Consider the following 13,188-nt stretch of genomic DNA (forward strand, 5'->3'; position numbering starts at 1 on the left):
AGTGGTTCCTATTTTCCCCAGTGAAAGGTTTTCTTGGTTCTATCTTCCAATTTTTCCCATAAACCTTTTAAACTTTTATATACATTCCTAAATAAATATTTCATAGCTAGTATTCGCTCATCAAACTCTTTAGGTATCTTCTATTCCTCCTAACATTTGCCATCTTCAGGATCCTTTTTTATGGCCCTAGAATGCCAATACAAATTTTAAAATAACTGGATCTAAATTTTTGTACATTTTATTAAATAGCATACAGCACTTAGGATATTTGGTTAACTGAAACAGACGATAACAGATAGTATCAAAATATCCAAATTTAGTTGGTCTGGATTTCATAATTTGTACAGAACTCAGTAAATTCCAGCTTTACCTTGTGGTCCAAATTTGCCTCTTCATTTCATCCCATCATTTGAAACTCCTTTGCGGTGCAGCTCTTATTAAGCAGAATTTTGATAAGGAAATGTAAATGATACTGGAAACTAAAATCTCAACTATGATAACACAGAATTGAAGAACCAAGGAAAAACAAAGGAGAGATAGGTTGTTGGACCTCAGAGGTTGAAGAGACTTCTTAGTATTTTAAAGCTTTATCTAAACAAGTTTGTTTTTAGGAAGGAAACATTAATGAGGACATATTCTTACCTATTTAGTTTAAATAGTACCACTTTAAAATTTTTCAAACTAGTGCCTCAACCTCCCTAAAGTTCCCTTCCTAAACAATACCCTCTTACCTCTCCATTTTTCTCATTTATTCAGTACCTATTTATTGCGTTTCTATGGTATAAAATATTTGGGTGAAAGAGAGATGAATAGGACGCGATTCTAAGGGGCACACAGTCTACTAAGGGATTTAAACCATGTACATTACTAAACTATTACATATAGGTGCAATATGATAAGTCCTCACAAAAAATTTTCGAATTTTACTACAAGTCTGACACAATCAGAAATGTAAGGTTTCCATGTGGATATTCTTTGGAGCTCAACTGTTTTGACATATTTTGATGAAGAATGAATTCTTTCTTATAAGGTTATGTCTTAACACTGACAAATTTCAGTCTAGTCAAATGAATGGCAATGTCCTTACCAAGTTGTCCTGTTCAAGAATTAAATAAGTATCCAAAATTTCCCTAGGCTATTCTTACTTAAGAGACACCAGCCATCAACAATTTCTAAGCACTACAAGCTGAAAGAAATACAAAGTGGTATGGGTTCACACGGTAGGAAGTGAAAGAAATGAGGTTAGCCCCAAAATAAATCAGAGAGACAGAGAAAGTAAGAATTAAAGAAATAAAATGTTGAAAATACCATCTATAGCACTGACACTATATATTCAAGATGTTTAAGTTTACAGCTTTTAGATTTATCACAGTTAAATGTAGATGAAACAGGAAAGAAATTAGCAAATAAAGTAAACTCTTAATTCAGAGAACATTAGCATTTATCTAAAGGAGACTAATGTCAAACTTATTTTGTCATTCCTTGATTTTCTCTTGTAAAAAGCACTACCCTTATATTTAATTTGAAATCACTTGGTTTCTAAAATTTCAAGCCTGAACCCATAATGAAAACTAAATTATGAGAATTAGAAATTTAATAATTTAGGAATTTAATAATTTATTCACAATCTTCCTTCTATTTACTAAAGGATAAAAATAACATCAAGCAAGAGTTCCACTAAGTTCACTGGATTCTGATAGACAAAGTATACATCCTAGATTTGGATGGGTTAGCTTTATTTTATTTATTTATTTTTTTTGAGACAGAGTCTCACTCTGTTGCCCTGGCTAGAGTGAGTGCCGTGGCGTCATCCTAGCTCACAGCAACCTCAAACTCCTGGACTCAAGCGATCCTCCTGCCTCAGCCTCCCGAGTAGCTGGGACTACAGGCATGCGCCACCATGCCCGGCTAATTTTTTCTATATATTTTTAGTTGTCCAATTAATTTCTTTCTAATTTTAGTAGAGACGGGGTCTCACTCTTGCTCAGGCTGGTCTCGAACTCCTGAGCTCAAACAATCCGCCCGCCTCGGCCTACCAGAAGCTAGGATTACAGGCGTGAGCCACCGCGCCCGGCCTGGATGCATTAGCTTTAGAGTTTGTTATGGTAGTCAAACCATTACAGTGGTTATTAGCAGTGTGGAAAAGTTTCTCCTACTTTTCCTTTTTAATTTTTTTTCAGTTATTCTTTGATATGATATAGTAGTCAGAGAATACTCCACAGGGTCAGTGCTGGAACATTACTATTTTGGACTCATGTGATCCCTATCCCAAAACACACTGACATTCTGAAGTGGTCAATGATTCTTATTGGGCAGTGGGTTACATAACAAGAGACAGAGACACTAAAACTTAAAAATAAAAAAAAGCATACTATGACAAATGTATATAACAGAAAAAATTCTCTTAAAAAAATTAAAGGAAAGACACTATAATATTTATTACATAATCGATTATAATACAGAAGTTTCTCTTTATTTACCAGAATTCAGTAGTCATTCACAGAAAAATTCAAACTAGTTTGAAAGAGAACTTCAAATATCAAACATGGAAAACTGCTGAAAGAAGTAATTACTCAAACTATAGCAAATACTTTTTTTTCCTGAGGAAAATATTTATAGCAAACCCAAAAGAAAAAACAGGGAAAAAAAAGAAAGGAAGAGATATGGTCTTCTAACAATCCTGGAAAGACCAAATGTTTGTGAAAGCCTATCTTTCAAAACTTGGACTTCTAAAATGAGTTAAGAAAAGACCTAAATTTAGAGAGAAAGGGGCTCACATGTCATAACGGAAATCCAAATTTACAGAGAAAACAGGAATATAGTGCCAATCTAGGTCAAATCTATGATGTACAGTTTTTCATAAAGTTTATACAGGTTGAGTATCCCTTATCCAAAATGCCTGGGATCAAAACTGTTTCAGATTTGGGATTTTTTTTAGATTTTGGAATATTTACATATACATAATGAGATATATTGGGGATGGGACCCAAGTCTAAATATGAAATTCATTTATGTTTCATGTATACCTTATACACATAGCCTGAGGATAATTTTATACAGCATTTTTAATGATTTTGTGTATGAAACAGAGTTTTGTCTGCATGAGGACAGTGACCCATCACACGTGGTCAGGTTGGAATTTTCCTCTTGTGGAGTCATGTCAGTATTCAAAAGGTTTTGGATTTTGAGCATTTTGGATTTCAGAGTTTTGGATTAGGGCTGTTCAACATGTATATTCTATGCAAGAATGTTCCTGGCATTTATGACTATTATATATAATTAAACATTTCCCTTATAAAAATTGATTTCAATATTTTAGTAAAAAAACTCAACCTGGAAATACTACCATAAGAGCGATCAACAATTTAAAATTAAACTTCATAGCAACAGGATGTTAAATATTTGCTGATTGTCTACTTATACTACCATATCTTAACTCGCCAAATAGCAACTTACTCTTCTGATTTTCTTCCGTTTTTTAGAACGTGGTCTTGTTTCTATCCTCTGGACACTGCAACGCACGAGTAACAACAAGTCTTGCAGACTAAATAACTTATAAACAAAATTTCCTTCCTGGGGAGCTAGATATTCCGATGTATCTTCGACATAGTCCTGAAGTTCATATGGCAATCCTTTAAAAATAATATTTCTCATTTTTATTTTAAAATACATTAGCTCTTTACCCACTATAAAATAATTCAGTTAACTATTTTTAAACTTCTATCAACTTTAACTTTCTACTTCCTCTGCCTAATTAACCCTCACACCATTACCATTTCTGTTTACTTTTAGTGGAACTGCAGTGAGAGCTGAAATCCAAACTTTACATTTCTTTTCCTTTTAACTATTACCTTCACTAACTCTAGGCAAAGTATAAATTAGTGAGACAGCATATCATGAGAAGAAAAAACACAGTTTAAAAAGTAATGTTATAACTAATCTAGGGAGAGCTAAGGATATTTATATTTCACAAAATTAAAACAAATTGAAACACACAAAACTGCAGTCGAACACCAAGCGTAAATTTTGGATTGATCAATGTGTATGGTTATTTTTGATGCACTTACTCTTCATCAATTTGGTGAGCCACGTTACCTATAGCTTAGTAGCCACTGTACATGTTGGATAAACATAGGTAACAAAACCCAAATACCCTTGGGCACATATCTATTATAAAGAGGATATTTTAGAAGCTAAAATACTGATCAATAGATGGATAAATGAAATATCAGTGACTATGTAAAGATTACAAAACAGGTTATGACAAAGAGAAAGTGAAGGAATGAGGGAGAAATATCTAAGGAAATGGAACAGATAAAACAGTATAAGTTCCTTTTAAATATTTACTTACGTCCTTTTGGCTTCTGAAATGCAGAAGGCCATGCAGATTTTGGCCAATTGGAGGCATCTGAAGGAGCAGAGAGTTGCTCAGAAACAGAAGGCTGTTTAGAATTTTCTAAATTCATCAAGGGTAATTCAGGTACTTTTCTGGAAATTGGCTTTAAGAGCTCATCTTGCATTTTTAAAATCTCTCCAACTGGATCAAATTTTTTATACACTCGTTTGATAGGTCTTTTTAAAACACATGATTCTTCTGGACTACAAGTAGTATTAGTCTGGTTTCCTACAGATGCCTGTCCTGAGGAAGAATTTGGGCTAGCTGGTTTAGAGCTTAAATTAGAACCCACAACAGCTGTCTTTCCATTATTATTATTATTTTTACACTCTGTATCAATGATTAAACAGTCCTCGTCTGTATCACTATTGCAAAGAATTACATCTTCAGTTTTAGCTGCTTCTGATGTAACAGTTTTTTCCTTTGAGTTGTCTATGTTTTCTAGAACATTTAGTCTTTCATCATTGGCATGTACCACATCTGTAGTCATATCAGTTTTATTAGAAATTTCAATTTCCTTAGAACTTCTTAACTGCAAGGCCTCAGATGTTTTCAAGTCACTATCTTGCATCAATGACTTGTCAGAATTTGACACCTTTTCACCACATGATTCACCTTCCTGATCATCTTTATTTTTGCACTCTTCGGCGCCACCCTCCATACCAGTGACCAGTTCTTTCTCCTTTTGCAATTGTTCCATCAGCATCTGAGATAAACTTCTAGAATTAGCAGAAATGTCTGGTGCACTTGGTGCCACAGGTATAGCTGTTGCTTTGGGGGCTGTGGGAGTATTTGTCATGTTGGGTACTACAGAAGTATTTGCTGGACTTGGTGACTTTGATGGATTGCTGGTGGTTACTCCAAAAGTTTCAAGTTCTGTGACATCATCATCGAAATCCAGATCCGAATTTTCAAGAGTCTCAATTTTTCGGCACTCATTAACTTCATAGGATGTCTTAAAAAATATATTGGTAAATAATTAATAAAAATTTCAGGCTGTCCTCTCCTATCTCTTAACATCCCTATCTCTCTCATACATAGCTCATGCTCTTTAAAAGCATAAAGAAGAGTCTAATGGCTCTAAAATGTTCTTGCTTAAAAAGACAACAAACTACTAGCAACTGTTTAACCTTACCTTTCTATTGAAATGTTCTTAAAAACAGACACATTTGCCAAAGTTGTAACAGCACAGGAAACAGGGAATACTTGTGAACTACCATATCCCAAGAGGAATTTCTGCTAGTCAAAAATAGACAAGATCACAAAGAAGAAATGTAGGGCCAAAACAGGAAGGCAGTAGGTTTTCATTTATGCCTTTTCTGTATACTCTTGCAGAGACACCATGGCTTACCTGAGCAGGAAGAAAGCCCCTCTCTGCCACTGTGAGGAAACCGCTTTCTAATGCAGCCAGAGAAATGTCGCCAGCCTCTAGTGCATCCCTAACATCAGTCAGTGACTTTCTTAACACATCTACTGAGGGAAAACAACTCTCAGTAATAAGAGATGGGGCAGAAATGAACAGGAAGTTTATTTCATTCTGGGACATGAAGTCATTAAGGTTGTAGTTTTTCATTTACTGTTTTGATAATGGAAGAACTACACACAGCTTTAATTTACTCAGGAATAAATTGTCCCCTCTACAAGTAGACAAGCACCAGAAGATCTCTCCTCAATCGAGCAGAGCACTTTAGATAAATAACATGGGAATGTGGTGATGGGTTATCTACACCCATACAACTAGATCTGAGAGAAAGATTCCAACAGCAGTCAGGCAACAGGTAAGAAAGATCAACCCATGTAAGTTATTTAACCTCTCTGAACCTCAATTTCCTCATCTCTAAAATAGGTATAATAGGGTCAGCTTCTTGGATTTGTTCTAAACAGTAAATGAGAAATTATATATAGAAAGTCTCTTCTTGGCATAGTGCCTGGCACATAGTAAGTAGCCTCTCTGTAAACGGTCACTCCTACTGAAATAAAGACTATAAAATTTAGTAAAAATGTAAAATTATACTATATGCTGCTTAAATGAGGTATTCCTACACAAAAAGATTAAAAACAAGAGATGCCATCAAGAAACAAAAAGAGGAGGAATAGCAATATAAGTATTAGACAAAGCAGAATTCAATAGAAGAAGTATTAGATAGAAAAAGGAGGAATACTATGTTAAAAAAGGATAAAATCCAGATAAATAGATAATGGTCATGAATTGTGACATGCCAAATAACAATATCAAAATATATAGTCAAACTGAAAAATAAATGGAAAATTTGAGAGAAACACAATTGTACTTGTGTTAATGATACACTCTAAGTAAAAATAGGGATATATTAAGTATGAAAAATATTAAATGATGGAAACTAATATACATGAAAGATTGAAAACACATAGGCAAATAAACTACAAACATATACCTTTTCCTTCCCCAAAATCCAAGGGGCATTTCTAAAAATGGACTATAAATTAATATACAAAGAAAATCTCAATATAGGGCAAAGCAGAATCTGCTAAGGTCTTACTCTCTGTTCAGAAGGAAGCAAAATTAGAAATCACTAAGAAAAATTTAAACAAACAACAATAAATCCAAGCACGTGGAAATTTAAAAACATTCCAAATTGTTAAATAAAAGAAGAAATCAAAATGATAGTCACAGAATACTCAGAAAGCAACAATTAGAATACTGGACATTAAAAATCAGAAATATCATAATTTGAGGCTCAAAATGACATTATCTTCCTCCAAGAATTATTTTCACTACTTTTCCTAGGTGTATGGAGACACTAGCAATCCGAAAGCATTTTACTTGAAGTTCAGGGCCTGAAAACTCAGGCTGTAATTATAGTCTCTGAGAAAGCTGATTTATTTCTGGTTCACCCTTATTCCTGGGGTCCAAGCCCTTGGTGGAAAACTGAACTCTGACTTTTGTTCCCCTAGTCCTGTGATTCTGCCAAAAGCACAGTTGATTTTCTCAGTTGCCTCTTCAGAACTGGCAAATATTATCCAGGGCAAAAAGATCCCAAGCTTATCTTCTGAATTCCTGTCTTCTTTAGAATCTCAGCCCTGTAATTCCTCGCTATCTTGTTAGCTCTTTAATGCTTCTAAGAAAGACATTTTTACATCTCATCCAGCTTTTGTAATTGACATCATAATATGAACGTTCATAATATGTCCAAATTACCTGGTCTACTATTACTGAAAGGAGTCACTGTCACTTTTTATTCCTCTTAACCTGCCTCATGTTTTTTGAAAAATTAATTAATTAATGAGATGAGGACTTGCTTTGTTGCCCAGGCTGGAGTGCAGTGGTATAATCATGGCCTTGAACTTGAACTTCTGGGCTCAAGTGATCCTCCTGCCTCAGCCTCCCCAGTAGCGGGTACTACAGGTGCACACCACCGTGCCCAGGCCCTCGTATTCTTTATAGCACTTGTTACCTCCTGACATTCATCTCACACCAATATGAGTTTTTGGTAGATTTTAAAAAGTAAAATGTATAAGAAGAAAATGTATGAAAAGTTGGAACTGCTTTCTTAAAAGGCAAATGGCAAATACAGAAAAACATAAACAAATACAAAAGGTCAATAACCTTAAAATTGAATGAGCTCATTTTTATATTTTATTTTTAAATTTTGCTTGCTTCCTCTCTTTATTGAAATCTCTGTTTATATGTCCTGTCCTCAGAAAGGTAATCTTGATCATGAATATAAAATAGCCCCATCCCCACCCCTCTCCCTATTTCCTCTTAACCTACTCCATTTTTCTCCATAGCATTATCACTAACTACTTTTTTGCTGTTGTTTTATTAAATATCTGCACCCTCTGCCACTAATGTAAGCTCTGAGAGAAAAGAGATTTTGTTTTTATTCACTGCTTTATCCTCAGTACACAGAACAACACCTACTTAATAAAAATTTGTGGAATGAATAAATCAAGTTTTTGATAAACAATGTCTTTAATAATCATTGAAAAAATATTTTAAAACACACAGAATAATAAAACCTATTATTTATAGAGTGTCAAGTGTCACTCTAAATGCTTTACATGTGTTACCTCATCTAAACCCAAACAATCCTATGAGTTAGGTAATCATGATACCCATTTTACAGATGAGCAAACTAGACATGGAAAGATTATATAATTTGCCCAAGGTCATACAGTTACCAAATATACTGAAAAGGATTAACAATCTGGCCAAACATTTTCTGTACTAACCAAATTAAGCTCATCTGTTCCTGTTTACACTGAACAACTTTTGAATATGAATGAGACCAATGAAACAAAACCTCAGATTAACCCATTAGCATGACTACCATCATCATTGACTGAGTTTTTAGTACACACATACTAAAAACTGTGCTCAGTATTTTATATGTAATACCAAACTTAACCCTCAACAACAACCTTGTGAAGTAGGTATTAACACCCTTCCTGTATGAAAAGAGAAAACTGGGAGGAATAAAAGGAAAAAAAAAAAGAAAGAGAAAACTGAGGCTTAGGGAGATTAAGTTAGTTGCCTAAAGTCTAGCTAGACTTGAAATTCAATCTTAAGTTTGAATCTAAGGCCTGTATTTTTAATTATTAGGCTTAGAGACTTGCAATAAAACTTTAGGCTTCAAAAGGATAAAAAAGTACATTCCCCTAAGGAAAAAAAAACACACTACATACATCCATTTCAGATATACACTCTTCAGGTTTGTCCATAAATACTGCAGAGACTGGAACAGATGTGTTTTTGGACATCATGAGTTTTAATGGAACTTCATGAAACATTTGATTTCTCTCTCTCATTGTCATTTTCTTTTGGGGAAGTGGTGAATTAATATATATTACTTTAATTGGTTTTGAACCTTAAAACAGAAACAGAAGAAAAGGGGTGATTAGTATCTAATAGTCATATTTTTAAAAAAAACAGGATGTATGAAATAAGGATCACTAAAGAGACATAGGACAGGACAGTAGTAGCACACGTCCCACATATTTGCCACCATTGGACTAGAAGATTTTAAAGTCCCTTAGAAATCTAAGGGCAAGAGAATCCAACTGGCAGGAGAAATATGTTCTCTTTCTAACAATGTTTAAAAAGGATTTTCTGTTTTTTACTGTTATAGTCTTACTGCCATTGTTACTCAGTCCTTATATGAACTTGCAAAAAGTGATGAAATTTTTACCATCAAGAACATATTATTAATACATTTAACTCTAATTTGTAGTTCTGTTTCATTAGATGTAGTCTTTTATTTATTGTATTTATGTTGTAATATATAGTAATATTAATTCTGGAAGATATGAAAAAAATATATAAACCTTAACAATAGGGGGAATAATTTTTTCATATAGAGGAATTAATGTGCAAATATTAATTTTATTGTCAAAAGAGAGACTATCCCACTGCTTATAAGTACAGACTTACTGTAATTCTGAATTCCAATAAAAGACAAATAAGTACTAGAAACTCACCCATTTGAGGTTGTCTAATAAAGTACTGCATTCCTTTCATTTCAGTGAAAGACAGAACCTCACCATTTCATGTATTTTTGGCCACCTTAGCGCAGTTACTTCTCTCTTACCCCCCAACATGACTTCAGGTACTATAGACCTAATCATTCATTTAGAAGTATCAATTTTATAGTAGCTTTATATATGAAAAAGTTCTACTGAAGGTAAATGTCAAATTTACATCCTCCTTAAATCAAGACTTATATTTTTGTTTGACAAATGACCACCTATGTTTAGACAGCTGAAGTGGAACTATTCCAACCCCTTTTTCGGAGTATTACTTGACATAGCAAATGACAAACCTGTGACAGGTATTATTTGAATACACACTGGAATTTCCCACTGTTCCTTGTAGTTTGGTCCATGATTATTTAATAAGGTAAATAATGATTGACTAGTTAGAGCTATCTGAGGGTGGTATCTTGAAACAAGCTTCTCTGCATTTGGATCTTTACTAATATCCTGAAAAACAACACATAACTTGTTACTTGGTTATACTTATTGAAAATTTCTTTGGTAAAGTAATAAAAAGAATGAAGACAGTCAGAAAGGGCACTTTAGAACAATCAGGTTATATGTACTTTGTGAGGTATAAAAGATTATTTAGGAAGATCCAAAATCACCTTGGTACTTACATAATGCATAGCTTCAGCTGTTTGTTCTGGTGTTTCAACGGTAGCTGTGTTATCTTTTGAGAGCTGCAATTTTGCAGGCATTGAGGGAAATACTGTTTTCACATATTTTACATTGCCCTAAATTGGAAAAAAACAAATCACTTTACTATAAAAATTCTCATGTATTTTTTTCTGAGAAAAGTATCCTTCATAATACAAAACTCTTAATTGAAACTTATTCTCTAAATGCAAATGTCAAATTTAGAACCTCTTTAAGCCAAGATATTCATGTTTTTACTTGACAACCACCACCAATGTTTTGTTTTTTTAAAAAAAAGATTCAAGAGAAGGGTTTCATAGAATTTTCCCTGCCACTTTGAATTTTTTTTTAAAGCACCATGTTCTGCTAGATGCCACTTTAAATTCTATCCTCTCTTTTCATGAAGTACAAATCATAATAGCATATAGTAGAAACTAAAATATACTCTGTACACACTTATTTTTAATATGTTTGTGAATAAAATACCTTAAAAGAAAAAGGGCTTCCTGCTTATATTCAGGGGCAATAAGAAAAACGGAAAGTAAGAAAAGGAAATCAAGAAATAAAGTTAGTAGTGGCACTTTTTAAAACATCAAGTATTTGGATCTATAAAATAAAAAGAAAGGGACACAGATTTGTATTACATATTTTAAAAGTTATCTCAATATTGCTCAAAATTAAAACACAAAATAATATATGCATGAAATACAGATATGTTTTAGACAAAAAAAGCTTATACTTTTCACATGATAAACCTTACCAATGCAAGAAGAGTTTTTTCTAACTTTAATCCCATCTCTGTTCTGAATGGGAAGAATCCCATTAAGCTGGTGACTTCATGAAGAGTATAAAATTCTGGATACCTTTTCACTTGTTCAATGCAAGCTTTTAAAATTTGCTAAAAAATAAAGAAAAACCTTACCAATGCAAGAAGAGTTTTTTCTAACTTTAATCCCATCTCTGTTCTGAATGGGAAGAATCCCATTAAGCTGGTGACTTCATGAAGAGTATAAAATTCTGGATACCTTTTCACTTGTTCAATGCAAGCTTTTAAAATTTGCTAAAAAACAAAGAAAAATTCATTTGTATTGTACTTCCCTTATAAGGCAAAAAAATTTTAGTTACATGTGACTATATAATTATTTATTGCAAAAATTAGCTTCATTTCATCAATCAAGCTTCTAACAATACATATGTTGTATATTCCTTACTTAATCTATTTTCATAACAATTTTTAACCTAATTTCTTTAAATACTGATATTTAATAATATTAAAATTAGCACTCTCATAATTTGAAATTAAATAGAGAAGACACATCATATCATATTTTCTATGCTACTTAAGAAATTGTCAAAGAAAGTCCTATGAAAATTTCAACACATTTTACTGAAATAAAAGCTGTTATATGAATGATTAGAAATAAGTTTAATACTCTAAAAGGATTCCCAAGACCAATGAATTAAGTAAGTAGTTATCTTACAGGTCTTTCTAATCTACAATCAAAAAATAATTGAGAGATGTTGAAACTAATTCAAATGATGGTGTACTTAGTATTTTATTCTCTACAAACTCTTAAAAATATTAATAATTTATCAGGAAATATAATCGGTAAGGAAATAAAATTCACAGCTTTACCCAAGAAGAGTATGTGCCACTTGTGATAATATGTAAATAACTCTGAGACACACAGTTGTGTTGGTGGTGGGGAGATGAGATGTTTATAATTAAAATACACACATATATTATCTTCTAAAATACATTATTTTTTCATCTGTCAACAAACCTTATCTGAATCATTTAGAATATATTTTATATCACAAAAGCTCTTAGCAATATCTTTATCATATGTCTATATCCCCTCTACCTTCAGACATTTGTAAAATGTGTGACATTACAAAACAATAGCTTTACTCCAGTATATCTTTTCATGTGTAGTTTCATAACCCCTTTTCCAATTTTTCAATGGTAGAGTAGATACACTGAAGAACCCTCCTATTCAAATAAAACTAGATCCTGGATAAAGTATAATATAACAATTTTTATGCATTGCTGGGGTTGGTGAAGAGCTAAGAAAATCTCCAAGAACCATAAATCAATAAATATACCTCAAACACACAGAGAAACAGGGGCAGTGAGCAGTAAGAAAACCCATGAAAGGTGAGGTGGCTCGAGGGCAAATGCTTCATTCAACCAGTTCTAAGATCTAGGTGGAGCTGAACATGAGACTTCTACATTTAAGCCTTGAAAAGTAGGGATTTGAACAGATATACATACACTCAAATGCTTAGCGGCATTATTTACAACAGCTAAAAGGTGGAAGCTACCCAAGTGTCCATTAATAGATGAACAGGGGCTGGGCACGATGGCTCATGCCTGTAATCCTAGCATTCCGGGAGGCTGAGGAGGGAGGATTGCTTGTGCTCAGTTCAAGGAGCTCTTGCCTGAGCAAGAGCGAGACCCCATCTCTGCTAAAAATAGAAAAATTAGCAGGGCATCATGGTATGTGCCTGTAAGTCCCAGCTACTTGGCAGGCAGAGGCAGGAGGATCCTTTGAGCCTAGAATTTGAGGTTACAGTGAGCTATGATGATGCCACTTCACTCTACCCAGTGCGACAGAGTAAGACTCTGTCTCAAAAAAAAA

At 33.4% G+C, this 13,188-nt stretch overlaps 1 protein-coding gene across 1 annotated transcript in view; it reads right to left on the reverse strand.

Annotated features, from left to right (window-relative positions):
• The window catches only part of ICE2 (interactor of little elongation complex ELL subunit 2), a 90,277-nt gene that overhangs the window by 33,074 nt on the left and 44,015 nt on the right, over positions 1-13,188 (reverse strand). Inside the window, exons 5-10 of the mRNA XM_012658032.1 lie at positions 11,469-11,606; positions 10,528-10,644; positions 10,195-10,354; positions 9,062-9,243; positions 4,352-5,351; positions 3,457-3,632 (exon numbers count right to left, since the gene is read on the reverse strand). Of these exons, the coding sequence (XP_012513486.1) occupies positions 3,457-3,632; positions 4,352-5,351; positions 9,062-9,243; positions 10,195-10,354; positions 10,528-10,644; positions 11,469-11,606 (1,773 nt within the window). The remainder of the gene's footprint in view (positions 1-3,456; positions 3,633-4,351; positions 5,352-9,061; positions 9,244-10,194; positions 10,355-10,527; positions 10,645-11,468; positions 11,607-13,188) is intronic.

Source organism: Propithecus coquereli, unplaced genomic scaffold (assembly GCF_000956105.1).
Source record: "Propithecus coquereli isolate 6110/MARCELLA unplaced genomic scaffold, Pcoq_1.0 Scaffold57, whole genome shotgun sequence".
In the NCBI taxonomy this organism is placed as follows: domain Eukaryota; kingdom Metazoa; phylum Chordata; class Mammalia; order Primates; family Indriidae; genus Propithecus; species Propithecus coquereli.